At 39.3% G+C, this 18,656-nt stretch overlaps 1 protein-coding gene across 3 annotated transcripts in view; it reads right to left on the bottom strand.

The window, feature by feature from the left end:
• Positions 1-18,656, bottom strand: part of LOC124781406 (rab GTPase-binding effector protein 1) — a 200,779-nt gene that overhangs the window by 106,632 nt on the left and 75,491 nt on the right. For 2 of the 3 annotated variants that reach the window (XM_047253858.1, XM_047253860.1), the window contains exon 4: positions 12,036-12,307. In XM_047253858.1, the coding sequence (XP_047109814.1) occupies positions 12,036-12,307 (272 nt within the window). The remainder of the gene's footprint in view (positions 1-12,035; positions 12,308-18,656) is intronic. The other variant, XM_047253859.1, reaches the window with a different exon arrangement.

The raw sequence follows: 18,656 nt of genomic DNA, 5'->3' as shown, positions 1-18,656 counted from the left end.
GATATGTTGGAACACATGAGGCAATAGTGACCCTACGACTCATCTTAGAAGCTAGATTAAGGAAGGGCAAACCTACGTTTCTAGCATTTGTAGACGTAGAGAAACGTTTGACAATGTTGACTGGAATACTCTCTTTCAAATTCTGAAGGTGGCAGGGGTAAAATACAGGGAGCGAAAGACTATTTACAATTTGTACAGAAACCAGATGGCAGTTATAAGAATCGAGGAGCATGAAAGGGAAGGGGTGGTTGGGAAGGGAGTGAGACAGGGCTGTAGCCTATCCCCAATGTTATTCAATCTGTATATTGAGCAAGCAGTGAAGGAAACAAAAGAAAAATTCGGAGTAGGTATTAAAATCCATGGAGAAGAAATAAAAACTTTGAGGTTCGCCGATGACATTGTAATTCTGTCAGAGACAGCAAAGGACTTGGAAGAGCAGTTGAATAGAATGGATAGTGTCTTGAAGGGGGAATATAGGTTGAGCATCAACAAAGGCAAAACGAGGATAATGGAATGTAGTCAAATTAAGTCAGGTGATGCTGAGGGAATTAGATTAGGAAATGAGACACTTAATGTAGTAAAGGAGTTTTGCTATTTGGGGAGCAAAATAACTGATGATGGTCGAAGTAGAGAGGATATAAAATGTAGACTGGCAATGGCAAGGAAAGCGTTTCTGAAGAAGAGAAATTTGTTAACATCCAGTATTGATTTAAGTGTCAGGAAGTCGTTTCTGAAAGTATTTGTATGGAGTGTAGCCATGTATGGAAGTGAAACATGGACGATAAATAGTTTGGACAAGAAGAGAATAGAAGCTTTTGAAATGTGGTGCTACAGAAGAATGCTGAAGATAAGGTAGGTAGATCACGTAACTAATGAGGAGGTATTGAATAGGATTGGGGAGAAGAGAAGTTTGTGGCACAACTTGACTAGAAGAAGGGATCGGTTGGTAGGACATGTTCTGAGACATCGAGGGATCACCAGTTTAGTATTGGAGGGCAACGTGGAGGGTAAAAATCGTAGAGGGAGACCAAGAGATGAATACACTAAGCAGATTCAGAAGGATGTAGGTTGCGGTAGGTATTCGGAGATGAAGAGGCTTGTACAGGATAGAGTAGCATGGAGAGGTGCATCAAACCAGTCTCAGGACTGAAGACCACAACAACAACACTGCTAACATCAATTTGCAGTAGGATTTTGGAACATGTAATGTGTTCGAAAAATTATATATCACCTCAAAGAAAATTATTTACTGTCAAATAGCCAACACGGATTCAGAAAATATTGTTCTTGTGAAACACAACTAGCTTTTGGCATGGCATAATGAGTGTTATCAACAGGGGACATCATTCCTCACAAGCAAATTCTAATCAAACTGTGTGGCTATGGAATATCAGCTCATATGCGCATCTGTATTTGTGACTTTCATTCCAGAAAGGTCGTAGTTTGCCTGAACTGACAGAAAATCATCGAGTAAAACAGAAGTAATATCTGGTATTCCCCAAGGATGTGTTACAGAACTTCTACTGCTCACGATCTACATAAAAAATTTAAGAGAGAATCTGAGCAGCCCTCGTTAGATTGTCTGCAGATGACACTGTCATGTAAAGTCATCAGATGATCAAAACAAATTGCAAATTATTCAGACAAGATATCTGTATGGCACAAAAAGTGGTAATTTACTCTAATAATGAACAGTGTGAAGTCATCCAAATGAGTACTAAAAGGAATTTGCTAATTTTCAGTTAGAGGAGAAAACAAGCAAATATAAAGGCTGTACATTCAACTATATAATTAGGGATTACAGTTACGAATAACAAACTGGAACAATTATGATTAACAAATCGGGGAATTGCTGGGATTTGAAGGTTCCACATCAAATAGGATTGACGGAGGACATAGAAAAAGTTCAAAGAAGGGCAGCAAAATAGGGAAGAGCATACCGTGGATATAATACATGAATTGGGGTGGCAATCATTAAATTAAAGGCAATTTTCATTGCGGCAGGATCTACTCACGAAATTTCTATCACCAACTTTGTCCTATACTGAGTATAGCAAAGCTTTTGCGTTATTTAATTGCAGCTGTCGTTTTATAAACATTTGAGTCACAATATTTCAAACTGTTTTACAGGATTTTTTAATATGTTGTGTACCCCTTGACCCCTCCCCTTCCCTTAATTGTGGCATGGTGATCTACAATGTTTGTTATTTACAGAAAACAACTTTATAGTCATACAACTACAGAATGTCTTATGTGCGGTATCTTAAGTGTGCCAACTTTAATCAGTTTCCTTACAACCCTCTAGTAATTTATCAAATTTTAACTTTTATTAAATATTTATAATCTTTTACTCATAGTAGCCACTTGCGTGCTGTAAGTTGTAAATAAAACAAAAGATTTGTTTGTTAACTGACAGCTGGCTCCAGTGCCAATCAGTCCGCTTTTACAGTGGATTAGAAAAAACTAACATATTGTTTTGTAAAGTAAGACCTTTTGCAAAACATTGTAAATGACTCCCATACTGACTAATGAAATTATTTTATACGTAGTAATGATGAAAATTGTTACTGTAAACAAAAACACATTGCAGTGTGCACCATGCACCCAGTGCCCCCTGGTGGTCTAGTCCACTTGGCTCCCAAAATTATCACTTGGTATCAGTTTGGGTCATCATAACATGCCTCTTATCAATGGTGAAATGAATCATATTTTCACATCGCCTGATACCACTTTTATGTCATTTTTTTGTAGCCTTGGAAAATGACGGAAAGTTTAAATGTGTAAGGTTGATGGAAAATAAAAATGTGGTCAAGACATAAGCAAACTCATTATTGTATTTTATCTCCCAGACGCGTCTCGCCTTTTTCACTTTAAGGCATCCTCAGTGGGATCTTTAATGATAGAGTTATGATACACTTTTGCTTTGATATGTATTCTTCATAGATTATATAACAGTTCGCTTCTCGCTTTTTATGTAAATAAGTGATTACTTACAGTCCTTTATGTTTTTAATTGGTATCAGTGTTTCCTCTTGTCTGGTCACATGGAGGTTGCACTATCGCTCTATTTATGAAACATAAGCTTGTTTTTGAGTTTTGAACATTTTTCTTCCCACTTTTCATTTTGTTTGCCCATGTTGTTGTGATGCATAATCAGTCTCCTGTCACTAATATAGACATGTATCTCATCCTGTTTGGTTTGTTTATATACACATACATGTTGCCAACCAAATGAAGTACATGCTGAAAACTAACATCTACTCATTTCTATTATGTTTATATGTGCTCGCACACACACGTGTGTGTGTGTGTGTGTGTGTGTGTGTGTGTGTGCGCGTGCGTGCGTGCGTGTGCGTGCGCGTGTGAGAGAGAGAGAGAATTCATGCATGCGGTTTTTTTCCCAGCATATACTATGTTAGGTTGGCAACATACACATGTACATGTACTTGTACGTAAACAAACTACACAGGATGATATATATCAGTGTTATGTCTCTATTAGTGACAGAAGACTGAAAATGAATCACAACAACAAGGGCAAACTAAATCAAAAGTGGGAAGAAAAAAGTTTGAAACACAAAAACATGCTCAAAGAGTGGGAACAAAAAAGGTTTGAAACATAAAAACATGCTTATGTTTCGTAAACAGAGCAATAGTGCAACCTCCATGTGACCAGATGAGAGGAAACACTGATAGCAACTGAAAACATGAAGAACAGTAAGTAATCACTTGTTGTTGTTGTTGTTGTTGTTGTGGTCTTCAGTGTAGTTCTCCATGCTACTCATCTCCAAGTACCTATTGCAACATACATCCTTCCGAATCTGCTTAGTGTATTCAACTCTGTTTCCCTCTATGATTTTTATCCTCCATGCTGCCCTCCAATACTGAACTGATGATCCTTTGATGCCTCAGAACATGTCCTACCAACCAATCCCTTCTTCTAGTCAAATTGTGTCACAAATTCCCCTTCTCCCCAGTTCTATTCAGTACCTCCTCATTAGTTACGTAATCTACCCATCTAATCTTCAGCATTCTTCTGTAGCACCACATTTCGAAAGATTCTACTCTCTTCTTGTCTAAATTATTTATTAACCATGTTTCACTTCCATACATGGCTACACTCCATGCAAATACTTTCAGAAAAGACTTCCTCATACTTAAATCTATACTCAGTGTTAAACTCCTCTTCTCCAGAAACGCTTTCCTTGTCATGGCCAGTCTATATTTTATATCTTTTATATCCTCTCTACTTGGACCATCATCAGTTATTTTGCTCCCCAAATAGCAAAACTCATCTACTACTTTGTCTCATTTCCTAACCTAATTTCTTTAGTTAGCAACATCTGATTTAATTTGACTACATTCCATTATCCTCATTTTGCTTTTGTTGATATTCAGCTCATATCCTCCTTTCAAGACACTGTCCATTCCGTTCAACTGCTCTTCCAGGTCCTTTGCTGTCTCTGACAGAATTACAATGTCATCAGCAAACCTAAAAGTTTTTATTTTTTTTCCATGGATTTTAATTCCTACTCTAAATTTATCTTTTGTTTCCTGTACTGGTTGCTCAATATAAAGATTGAATAACATCGGGGATAGGCTACAACCCTATCTCACTCCCTTCCCAACCACTGCTTCCCTTTCATGTCCCTCGACTCTTATAACTGCCATCTGGTTTCTGCACAAATTGTAAATAGCCTTTCATTACCTGTATTTGACTTCGGCCACCTTCAGAATTTAAAAGAAAGTATTCCAGTCAACATTGTCAAAAGCTTTCTCTAAGTCTACAAATGCTAGAAATGTAGGTTTGCCTTTCCTTAATCTGTCTTCTACGATAAGTCGTAGGGTCAGTACTGCCTCACGTCTTCCAACATTTCTACAGAATCCAAACTGACCCCCCCTGAGGTTGGTTTCTACCAGTTTTTCCATTCATCTGTAAAGAATTCATGTTAGTATTTTGCAGTTGTGACTTATTAAGCTGATTGTTCGGTAATTTTCACACCTGTCAGCACTTTCACACCTGTCAGCACCTGCTTTCTTTGGAATTTGACTCATTATATTCTTCTTGACGTCTGAAGGTATTTCATCTGTCTCATACATCTTGCTCACCAGGTGGTACAGTTTTGTCATGGCTGGCTCTCCCAAGGCTATCAGTAGTTCTAGCGGAATGTTGTCTACTCCCAGGACCTCGTTTTGACTTACGTCTTTCAGTGCTCTGTCAAACTCTTCACACAGTATCATATCTCCCATTTCATCTTCATCTACATCCTCTTCCATCTCCATAATATTGTCCTCAAGTACATCGCCCTTGTATAAACCCTCTATATACTCCTTCCACCTTTCTGCCTTCCCTTCTTTGCTTAGAACTGGTTTTCCATCTGAGCTCTTGATATTCATACAAGTGGTTCTCTTTTCTCCAAAGGTCTCTTCAATTTTCTTGTAGGCAGTATCTATCTTACCCCCTAGTGATATATGCCTCTACATCCTTACATTTGCCCTCTAGCCATCCCTGCTTAGCCATTTTGCACTTCCTGTCGATCTCACTTTTGAGACGTTTGTATTCCTTTTTGCCTGCTTCATTTACTGCATTTTTGTATTTTCTCCTTTCATCAATTAAATTCACTATCTCTTCTGTTACCCAAGGATTTCTACTAGCCCTCAACTTTTTACCTACTTGATCCCCTGCTGCCTTGACTATTTCACCTCTCAAAGCTACCCATTCTTCTTCTACTGTTCCCCCATTCTTGTCAATTGTTCTCTAATGTGCTCTGTGAAACTCTCTACAACCTCTGGTTCTTTCAGTTTATCCAGGTCCCACCTTAAATTCCCACTTTTTTTTTTTTTTCAGTTTCAATCTACCGTTCATATCTAACAGATTGTGGTCAGAGCCCACATCTGCCACTGGAAATGTCTTACAATTTAAAAATTGGTTCCTAAATCTGTCTTACCATTATACAATCTATCTGAAATCTTCCAGTGTCTCCAGTCCTCTTCCACATATACAACCTTCTTTCACGATTCTTAAACCAACAAGTAATCACTTATTTACATAAAAAAATGAAAAGTGAACTGTTTTATAATCTAAAAAGAATACATATCAAAACGAAAGTGTATCACAACTCTTTATCATCAAAGATCCTACTGAGGATGCCTTAAAATGAAAAAAGGTGAAACGCATCTGAGAGAATAAAATACAATGCAGCAACAGAACGCATTTTTTATTTACATAACATATATTTCTGTGCTTGCTGTGGAGGATGGCCAAGCAAACAAACTTGTTAATTGGAGTAAGTTTGCTACTGAGGAAGGGAGAGTGCATTAAATAATAAAATCAGTTAAGTAAATAAACCCACACATAGTTAAGCAAATACTAATCCCACAAAAGAAAGAAGTTTTATCAAGTATTGGCCTACAGATGAGTAGCAAATTCCCAAAACTATACATTTGGAGCACAGTACAAATGTCACTTTACGTGTGGTGGTATAAAAAATATAAAAAAAATGACAGAGTGTATAATGACAAAACACAAGTGGTTATTTGTGCAAAAGATGGAGACAGAAGAGCTATTGACAAATAAGAACAAAGTATAAGTTAGCAAGATATAAAAGGCAGTCAAGGTTTGTTGATATGACAAAATTAGGAACAATGAAGCATAGAGCATAAAATATTGCACTATGTGATAGGGTAGTGATGCTGGTTAGTGGAGTATGTGTGTAGATATGAAGAGATTGCTTCAGTAATCAAATTAAGATGATTTCTATGATTTACAGAAGTGGAAGAGTATGTGATGATGTATCATTTAGTTTTCTGTTGACATTATTCTATAATAACATTTAAGAGTACTTTCACTTTAGAGTTTCATTTTGTTATTTTTTTCCATTTTTGCTACTACCACTTAGTACAACTAGTTTCCCATACCAAGTTTTGCCACTCCCTTAAAAAGCTGTCCTTTTATCTACATGTTTTTAACGTTTCCTTTATTCATACTGATTTTCCTTCTAGCACTAAATAGATTCCTTCTGACAATCTTGTTGCTCTGAACTTTACACGATGTAATTTATGAATCAAATCACCTACAGTTAACATTTTGACAGTATTCTAAACTCTTAAATCTTATTCAAATCTACATGGAATTACTTTACGTTTTTCGACAATCTTCATTTCAGGTATATGATACTGGATCAGCTATTAATATCCCTCACTGATCACACTTCACAGAAACAAATAGTTTGGTCATATGTATTTAAGTGTCCATGATATTTTTACACAAATTTGTTTGGATAAACTGTCAAACTGATGTAAATAAGGAAGAAACAGTTATGGGTTAACCACAGAGAGGGTGGATTTTTCCAGAGAGAGAATATTGTGTAAAAACTGGAAGCTATCTTTTAAAGACCATTGAAGAAAGTAAGATTTGGGTTTAACAACCCCAATTATAGATTAGAATGGAGTGAGATCACAGATTGCAGAAGCACACACAAAAAAATCGACTATGTCCTTTTCAAAGGAACCATCCCAGCATTTTCCTTAAGTCTAGTGCCATAAAACCTTTGTGGATATTTTACAGATACTAGACTGCTTAACAGCCTTGTAGAATCACATGCATATGTGATGGCTGTATTCTGCTGCATGGACGAAGAGTCTACCATTGAGAGTTACAGCTATCGTTACATCTTTTGTTCTACAGGGTGAACATTAATAAATCCAACAAACTGCAAGGACGGATTCCTGACAGGAAAAGGAGGAAAAAAGGTGGTATGAACATGTGTCCGGAAATGGACAGTGTGCAGAGCTGCGTCACATCCATGTCACAACAGGTGTTCAAAGGGGATGCAATGCACGCGTTCACAAGTCACATCATGGGCACTCTTCTGCATGTTCTGGCCTCTCTCCGAATAGTGTCACATGTGCTGTGAACATGCTGTTGAAGGGTTTGCACATCAGGAACTGGTTCAGAATACATATCGCTTTTCAGATCCCCCAAGAGGTAAAATCAACTGGGTTTAATACTTGGTGATCTAGCAGGTCATGCTACAGGGTGTCTGCGTCCTATCCAGCACCTGGCAAAGAGGATTTTGAGGTGTCAGCAAACTGCAATGAGGAAGTTTGGTGGTGCTCCATCACGCAGAAACCACAGAACCTATCGTATTGCCAAAGGCACATTCACAAGCTACCCAGGCAGAGTATTCTGCAAAAGTACAAGTTCGTTGCTCCGTCAAGGCATTGTGGAATAATAAACGGTCCAAGTACGTGGTCGCTAAGAATCCCTGCCCACACACTGATGCTGAACTGATGCTGATGAGATGTCTCAATTATTCCCCAACGACTGTCTGCAGCCCACGGATGACGATTATGCAGACTGATGATGCCAGTTCTGGTAAAAGTTGGTTCGTCGGTAAATAGGACTGATGACAGAAATACTGTAATTGTGATGGTCTGGTACAAAAAAAACATTGACAAAATCCTTCCCTTGGTGGGAAATCAGCTGCTGATAACCCTTTTACTTGTTGCAGGTGACAGGGATGGTAGCAGCTGTCACGCAAGATACACATAATCGTACTTTGGCTTACACCATGTTGGCAGTCCACTTGCCTGGCTTGTACTAGAGCCCGGTCCTCCACATCTAGTGTATGCACAGTCTGCCTTCTCCCTGCATGTTTATCTGTCTCAAAGAACCCATGATCACATAAGCATCCAAAAAGGACTTGAAAATTTGTGTGACGTGATTGGTGTCTGTGAGGGTACTTGTTTTGATATAGCTGTGATGACTCAACTCTTTCCATCTGCTTGGCCGTATACAAACACCATCTCTGCTTCTTCTCAACATATCGGACCATTCTGGTGTTTACAGTATGCTAAATCTATAAAACAGCCTGCAACACACAAGGAACACACAGCACATGATCAGAGAAACTTTAATTTGTCAGTATCATCTATTGTGGCAACAATGCATTTCTGGACATATGTTCACAGGATCTTTTTCCCTCCATTTTCAGTGAGGAATCCATCCCTGCAGTTTGTTGGTTTTATTAATGATCACCCTGCATAACAATTGCAGTACACTGATCAAGATCAGATATCCTAAACACTTCACATTTGAGTCCATCCAGTTTATTCATGAGCTGTGCCTCATGGTCAATAGGGTACTCATGACAGCATCCTTGTGCTTGTGGTGGTGCTTTGACAGTGTTTGAGACTAGAGCATGGTATGGCAACAATGCAGAAAACACTATCATGATACTAGAGAATGCAATAGGGCTATGGGAACTAGACACTGGCATCGGCCAAGGCTAATGAAAGCCCGCCAGGCTAGCTGCGCGGTCTAACGTGCTGCTTCCCAAGTGGGAAGGTGTGTCTGTCACCAGCATGAACTCACCCGGCAGATTAGTGTTGAGGTCCGGTGTGCCGGCCAGCCTGTGGATGGTTTTTAAGGCAGTTTTCCATCTACCTCAGTGAATGTGGGCCGATTCCCCTTATTCCACCTCAGATACACTGTGTCGACGATTGCTACGCAAACACCATTTCCACATACGCGTACACCATAATTAGTCTACCACGCAAACATTTGAGGTTACACTCATCTGGCATGAGATGTTACTGGGGGGGGGGGGGGGGGGGGGGGGGGGTCGTCCACTGGGGGCCGAACCACACAATAACCCTGGGTTCGGTATGGGGCAGCGGTGGGGTGGGTGGACTGCTGTGGACCACTGAGGGCTACAGCGGGACGAAGCCCCTCATACTTACATACAAGGATAATGAACAATTAAACACACCACAGGTAAATCAGTTTTTAAATATGGTGCAGATGAAACATATTACTGCATTTGCCAGGTAGCAGAACAAGGTTCATTGCTGGCTTTGGGAGGCCGGACTACAAAGCAAACTTGTGGCAGTCATGAGGAATCCCCATGATGGTTGACTCTAATCATTAGCATTTGCTGAGGAAAATACTTATTGTGGCTGGCACAATGTAATCTTATTTTGATGTATCAGTATTTTCCACAGTGAACGATGTTTCAGTATTAGGTCTATCGGCTGCATGGTGTCCATTTCAACTCAAAACATATTCACTAGTCATCTCACTGTAGCCATGCCTATTGGGCAATTTGGGGCTGGATGTGTTTCTGTGGACCTGGGATGCTCCACGGGATAGTTATCTGACTTGATGCTGTTATTACATGTAATGTTATGATCTCATCAGTGTAACAACTGTATCTTGAGGAATTAATCTGTTTCCAGCAGGATCAGTCTGTATGTGTCAGCTGTGGTGCAGGAGTGGTTTCCTGAACAGAATAAGATTCCTCTTCTCAAATGGCCTTCTCCTGCACCAGACCTCAGCCCCATTGGAAACTTATGGGCAGAGACTGAATGAACAATGTGAGAAAACTGGCCTACCTGCAGCAAGAACCCACAATTAGCTTCGGAACGTCATTCGAGCAGTCTGGAAGGAGGCGGCAGAATGTGAAAGTGTGATTACTAACCTCATAGACTCCCTTCTTCACAGGATGCAGATGGTCACTGAAGTAGTAGGCCTTTGGACAGGATATTAAGGCTAGTAAGTGGTAAAAAAACACATGCTGTGTCCTTCTGAGAGCCAAATATAACATATGAATTGTGTTCATTCTGTTAATTTTGTGTTTTCTACTGATTACACACATTAATGCAGTAAAACAAAAATAATTGTTGAAAGTTGGATTCAATCCAAATCTGGATATTGTGCACATGCGTATCAGTCAGGTGATTAGAAAGTCACTAAGTGAGGACTGCAATACTGAACTATTTCTTACTATTGTTCTGCCCCCAACTTCACCTCATGACTTCAAGTGTTTTTTTCCACATCTTAAATGCTGGGAATGATGGAACAAATTCTCTAGTGTGTTTTTAGAGGGTGCTTGTTAAGTGCTGCGAGTCAATAATGCATAATCTCTTAATTTCAATTAAATCCACAAGTAACAGTATCTCTTATTATCATGATCAGTACTGCATAATCTGTTACGTCACTAGCTCCTGTGCAATATGGCAGGCAATTTTCAGCCACTGCCATTTTCTGTGCTTCAAGTGAACCTCCTGGAGCTTGAACTTTGTACTGATGTTCAATTAACTTACTTGCTTTCAATTCCTAGTTTGCATCCTGCAACTTTCCTATAATAGTTCTCAAACAAGAACTAAACAGCTGTGCTTGACTGTTTTGGGTAATATATCAAGGTGTATGTTGACATGCATGTCTGCATATTTGTGTGTGTGTGTCACTGTCTTATTTAACATTTACAAAGCAACTCAGTGGATTCCCTTCAGTATGGAGGGGTTTGGGATGGTGCATTCTAGGCTACTATACCCTATAAATAATGGACATTATAACTGCAACTCAGATGTACAATATGTGTAACAAGTCATAAGACAAGTGCATACAGCAAATGTTATTCAAATGACTGCAGTCATGAACACTTCACTTCATATACAGTTCTCACATTGAACAATCTTAATACTCTTTTCTCTTTATGTGGCAGACGGCAAGTTCACAAAATAAGTATTTCACCCTCCTCATGACATGTACATGTAGGCAATAATAATTATATATAAACATTTGCAAAGCAATTCATAATTATGAATGTATAATTAAGAAAGCTTCTGCATTACTGAAATGTTTTGCCAATATATAGAAAATTAGTACCGGCACTGGGAAAATTGTAGCACAGACATGTGTATGTAATGGTGAAATTACACCACGGAAACAGTTTGGTGATTACGAAATACTACTGTTTCTAATTTATTATAAAGTGCCAAACACAAAAAAATATGGACAAGGATATTCACATAAGGGTAGTGAGAAGGACAGTAGGCTCAGTCACAAAAAAATCTAGCCTTAACCACGCAATTTTCAAATAACAGTATTTCATGAACTAACAGACACACGACACCCCAAATTCTTTCGGCTTTCATACCAAATGCCAGTTTCTGTACTGTAACATTTACAACCATCTCTCCTGGGAACTGGTGTGTGGTAGTTGAAAAATGAAGCACATAAAAAGTTACGTACATACTTTTTTACCTTCCTCATACTGTCTTCAAGATTGTTGTCTTGAATCACAGAGGAAGCATCAGCACCTAACTGACTGACAACTTTACGAGCCAGTGTTTTAGTGACTGCAGAAAGCATGACGCTAGGTGCAAGTATAGGTGAATCACGTCCACTTCTGTCTGAAGTGCCTTGGTGCTGTTGCACTTGTGTACGTAACTGATGTACCTCTTGCTCCAAATCTTTGTTGATCTTCTGAAGTTGCTTCACCTCATTCTCATACTCCTGGGTTTCTGACGGACAAAATGTGAAAATCAAACGACTGTATCTCATTATAACATAACAAATATTACAAAAAAAAACACACACACACACACACACACACACACACACACACACACACACACACACACACACACACATTACATAGATTTTTTTTGTTCTTTTGAACTAGGATATTATTTGCAAGCTAATTCTGTGGAATGCAAGCTTTTTCTCAGTGAGGAGGTTGGGCATTAGGCACACTAAATTACCAATGACATTGATAAAATATTAAAGAAGTGAATAGAGACATTTCATGCATGGCAGTCAAAAAAGGAAGGCATTCATAGTAATGTGTAACTCTGACAGGCAATTAGATGAGAGATGAGAAGAAAGATGCAGTATCTGATTAGAGTGGACAGTGTCTGACAAAAGGATTACTAATTCCTTTGTTGAAATAACAAATTGTCTCCTGTGGATTTAGGAAATTACCAGGAAGCAAATCACTTCTCTAAAATGGACCATCTAAACAAGGAAACGACTCACTCAGTAGAATTCAGAGACTGAATCAGAAACAAAATAAACTCAAAACCAGACAGATTCAGAGCAAACAGCTGGAGAAACAAACTCAATTTTCAAAACAATGTAAATAAAAGACCACAAGATTAAGAGAAGCACTCACAGCTGTACTTGTTAACTTAACTACAAACTGATGAAACCTTTGATTAATTCCCCACATCATCTGGACGGGCCAGACATCCCATCAGCGTGAAACTGTTACTCAGTTGGCATGCTAAGAAGAAACTGTCAAAAGAATAATCTCTGAACTGATCTATTGAAGGTGAATGTGCCTGAACTGTAAGTATACGAGTGTTATATAAATTTGACATATCAATATGTAGAGAGTGCATAAGTGCAAATTTTATATCATGAAGGTCAAACTATCATCATCTAACAAAATGTAGTCTACCATATATGTCGAGTGTTTTGCTGCTACGACAATATAATACCACCAACTTATACTGAAAGGTTCAGGAAACAAAACAGTTTGAGATGTAATGCGAGGTGCTGAGTGAGACGAAAGTTAAAGATCGAGTACCACGTAATTCATCATACCTAGAATTCATTATGAGGAGAACAGAGACAGACTCAGGAAATAGGGACAGGGAATCATGGAATTATTGTAAAGGCCATCTTAGAAAATTGTCTTGAGCACATAAACAAAAAATTGAATTTGGGCAGTAACAGCTTAGATCTCCTGGTCACCAACAGGATAGAAGACTGAAAAATGTTGAGGTATTCTAGCCCAAGCAGACAGTGACAGCTGTCATGTGTGCATGACGTATTTTTTGTGTGTGTGTGTGTGTGTGTGTGTGTGTGTTTTTGCTGTGCCTGTCTGCTACTCAACGTGTCACCTTACCAGCAAGTAGCAATCTATCCATGTCATAATATTTTAAATATTGAGTATAAATGCACAAATATCAAGAGTATTTTACGAGGTTTTAGGGTTGCAGATGGATCATGTTGACTTCTTGCAACAATACTTTGGCTGGCAACGGTCCAGCCATCTTCACTGGACAGTTGCCAGCCAAAATATTGTTGCAAGAAGTCAACATGATCCAGCTGCAATTCTGAAACCTCATAGAATATTCAGTATGCTGGGGAAACTTCAAAAATCATAAATATGAAGAGTATTGGACAATATGACAGGCAGGTGCCGAGCAAAGTCACAAGAGATGAGAAAGACCTGTTGTGGTTCAACAGCCATGTTAGAAAGGTACTCTGAAAGCAGAAAAAAAGCTTTGCTGCAAATTTAGACATAGCCAAAACCTCACAGGAAAATAAAAATTGAATGAAGCCTAAATTGCCAAAATTAGTGTAAGGAAAACCATGTTGTTGTTGTTGTTGTGGTCTTCAGTCCCGAGACTGGTTTGATGCAGCTCTCCATGCTACTCTATCCTGTGCAAGCCTCTTCATCTCCCAGTACCTACTGCAACCTACATCCTTCTGAATCTGCTTAGTGTATTCATCTCTTGGTCTCCCTCTACGATTTTTACCCTCCACGCTGCCCTCCAATACTAAATTGGTGATCCCTTGATGCCTCAGAACATGTCCTACCAACCGATCCCTTCTTCTGGTCAAGTTGTGCCACAAACTTCTCTTCTCCCCAATCCTATTCAATACTTCCTCATTAGTTATGGGATCTACCCATCTAATCTTCAGCATTCTTCTGTAGCACCACATTTCGAAAGCTTCTATTCTCTTCTTGTCCAAACTATTTATCGTCCATGTTTCACTTCCATACATGGCTACACTCCATACGAATATTTTCAGAAATGACTTCCTGACACTTAAATCAATACTGGATGTTAACAAATTTCTCTTCTTTAGAAACGCTTTCCTTGCCATTGCCAGCCTACATTTTATATCCTCTCTACTTCGACCATAATCAGTTATTTTGCTCCCCAAATAGCAAAACTCCTTTACTACTTTAAGTGCCTCATTTCCTAATCTAATTCCCTCAGCATCACCCGACTTAATTAGACTACATTCCATTATCATTGTTTTGCTTTTGTTGATGTTCATCTTATATCCTCCTTTCAAGACACTGTCCATTCCATTCAACTGCTCTTCCAAGTCCTTTGCTGTCTCTGACAGAATTACAATGTCATCGGCGTACCTCAAAGTTTTTACTTCTTCTCCATGAATTTTAATACCTACTCCGAATTTTTCTTTTGTTTCCTTTACTGCTTGCTCGATATACAGATTGAACAACATCGGGGAGAGGCTACAACCCTGTCTTACTCCCTTCCCAACCACTGCTTCCCTTTCATGTCCCTCGACTCTTATAACTGCCATCTGGTTTCTGTACAAATTGTAAATAGCCTTTCGCTCCCTGTATTTTACCCCTGCCACCTTCAGAATTTGAAAGAGAGTATTCCAGTCAACATTGTCAAAAGCTTTCTCTAAGTCTACAAATGCTAGAAATGTAGGTTTGCCTTTCCTTAATCTTTCTTCTAAGATAAGTCGTAAGGTCAGTATTGCCTCACGTGTTCCAGTGTTTCTACGGAATCCAAACTGATCTTCCCCGAGGTTGGCTTCTACTAGTTTTTCCATTCGTCTGCAAAGAATTCGTGTTAGTATTTTGCAGCTGTGACTTATTAAGCTGATAGTTCGGTAATTTTCACATCTGTCAACACCTGCTTTCTTTGGGATTGGAATTATTATATTCTTCTTGAAGTCTGAGGGTATTTCACCTGTTTCATACATCTTGCTCACCAGATGGTAGAGTTTTGTCAGGACTGGCTCTCCCAAGGCCGTCAGTAGTTCCAATGGAATATTGTCTACTCCGGGGGCCTTGTTTCGACTCAGGTCTTTCAGTGCTCTGTCAAACTCTTCACGCAGTATCATATCTCCCATTTCATCTTCATCTACATCCTCTTCCATTTCCATAATATTGTCCTCAAGTACATCGCCCTTGTATAGACCCTCTATATACTCCTTCCACCTTTCTGCTTTCCCTTCTTTGCTTAGAACTGGGTTTCCATCTGAGCTCTTGATATTCATACAAGTCGTTCTCTTATCTCCAAAGGTCTCTTTAATTTTCCTGTAGGCGGTATCTATCTTACCCCTAGTGAGATAGGCCTCTACATCCTTACATTTGTCCTCTAGCCATCCCTGCTTAGCCATTTTGCACTTCCTGTCGATCTCATTTTTGAGACGTTTGTATTCCTTTTTGCCTGTTTCACTTACTGCATTTTTATATTTTCTCCTTTCATCAATTAAATTCAATATTTCTTCTGTTACCCAAGGATTTCTACTAGCCCTCGTCTTTTTACCTACTTGATCCTCTGCTGCCTTCACTACTTCATCCCTCAAAGCTACCCATTCTTCTTCTACTGTATTTATTTCCCCCATTCCTGTCAATTGCTCCCTTATGCTCTCCCTGAATCTCTGTACAACCTCTGGTTCTTTTAGTTTATCCAGGTCCCATCTCCTTAAATTCCCACCTTTTTGCAGTTTCTTCAGTTTTAATCTACAGGTCATAACCAATAGATTGTGGTCAGAGTCCACATCTGCCCCTGGAAATGTCTTACAGTTTATAACCTGGTTCCTAAATCTCTGTCTTACCATTATATAATCTATCTGATACCTTTTAGTATCTCCAGGGTTCTTCCATGTATACAACCTTCTTTCATGATTCTTAAACCAAGTGTTAGTTATGATTATGTTGTGCTCTGTGCAAAATTCGACCAGGCGGCTTCCTCTTTCATTTCTGTCCCCCAATCCATATTCACCTACTATGTTTCCTTCTCTCCCTCTTCCTACACTCGAATTCCAGTCACCCATGACTATTAAATTTTCGTCTCCCTTCACAATCTGAATAATTTCTTTTATTTCATCATACATTTCTTCAATTTCTTCGTCATCTGCAGAGCTAGTTGGCATATAAACTTGTACTACTGTAGTAGGCGTGGGCCTCGTATCTATCTTGGCCACAATAATGCGTTCACTATGCTGTTTGTAGTAGCTTACCCGTATTCCTATTTTCCTATTCATTATTAAACCTACTCCTGCATTACCCCTATTTGATTTTGTGTTTATAACCCTGTAGTCACCTGACCAGAAGTCTTGTTCCCCCTGCCATCGAACTTCACTAATTCCCACTATGCCCTCGGGAAAAATTACGGCTGTAGTTTCCCCTTGCTTTCAGCCGTTCGCAGTACCAGCACAGCAAGGCCGTTTTGGTTATTGTTACAAGGCCAGATCAGTCAATCATCCAGACTGTTGCCCTTGCAACTACTGAAAAGGCTGCTGCCCCTCTTCAGGAACCACACGTTTGTCTGGCCCCTCAACAGATACCCCTCCGTTGTGGTTGCACCTACGGTACGGCTATCTGTATCGCTGAGGCACGCAAGCATCCCCACCAACGGCAAGGTCCATGGTTCATGGGTGTACACTACCCTGAGAAAATCTGTAAACAAATTTTCAAGAACCAGACATGAAGTAATATCTATTTACCTATATGACAGAAAATCCTGATAAGTTTTGGACTTACATTAAATCAGTAAACTGATCAAAGTTACCTGTCCATACACCATGAGTCCATTAAAATGGAAGATGACAGACAGAAAGATGATATACTGAACTCCTTTTTACAAAAGTGTTTCACCGAGGAATATTGTACTGCATTTCCTGCCTTAAATTCTCATATGAACATTAACACAACATACACAGAAATAAGTTGATCAAGGGATAGGAAATCAACTGAAATCTCTCAACACAGGAAAGACCATTGGACCTGTTGAGATGACTATGCAATTCCACAGACTATACGAAAGAACTTATTCCTCTTGTAGCAGCAATGTACTGTAAGTTATAGGAGGAATGAAGCATTCCTAGTAATTGGGGAAGTGCAGCTCATCTCCATTTTCAAAAAGGGTTATCAAGCAGATGCACATAACTATAGTATTGCTGATATCAAACAGATAAAGAATTTTGGAACTTGTTTTATGCTCATGTACTGTGGCATCTCCTTTGCAGGTATCAACATGGATTCTGCAAACACCAATCATGTGAAACCCAGTTTGCTCTGCTTGTCCAGAAGGAAGTAGGTACTGGCACCCATATTGATGCCAAGTTCCAAACAGCCTCCTAATGAACGAAATATGAGTGTACACAATATGACAACATTATGAAAAAGATCATTGTTACTCATCATACAGCAGAGATGCTGAGTTGCAGATGGGCACAACAAAAAGACTGTCAAACGAAGACTGACTCTGGTCTTAGCAGGCAGGGTCTGTAGTGCTTGTGTGTGTGTGTGTGTGTGTGTGTGTGTGTGTGTGTTTGTATTCTGATGAAGGCCTGTTTGCCCAAAAGCTTTGTTTGACAGTCTTTTTATTGTGCTTGTCCATGACTAAGCATCTCCACTATATGGTGAGCAGCAACTATCCTTTTCATAATATTGTCATTATTGCATTTTGAATTTTCCATTGTTTGAGTGTACAGAGTATGTCAGACCAGCTGTGTGATTGGATGTATGAGTTCCTAGCAAATAGAACATAATGTGTCACTCTTAACAGAGAGAAATCTTCAGACCATTACTTCTCACCAGGATACTGTCTGAGTTTAATGAGGCTTTTCACAGATGATGTTATTGTATAGTGGAAAAGGAGAGAAATAGAGAGAGAAATAAATAAATAATAATAATAAAAGACTGGGTGTGGTGGTGGAATGATGGCTGTGTAGTGCTGGAATGGGAGCAGGGAAGAGGCTGTATGGGTGAGGACAGTGACTAACGAAGGTTGAGGCCAGGGGGGTTGTGGTCCTGTAACCCTCCTAGCCTCAACCTTCATTAGTTTCTGTCCTCATCAATCC

Source organism: Schistocerca piceifrons, chromosome 1 (assembly GCF_021461385.2).
Source record: "Schistocerca piceifrons isolate TAMUIC-IGC-003096 chromosome 1, iqSchPice1.1, whole genome shotgun sequence".
Taxonomy (NCBI): domain Eukaryota; kingdom Metazoa; phylum Arthropoda; class Insecta; order Orthoptera; family Acrididae; genus Schistocerca; species Schistocerca piceifrons.
This window is presented reverse-complemented; position numbering and strand designations above follow the sequence as displayed.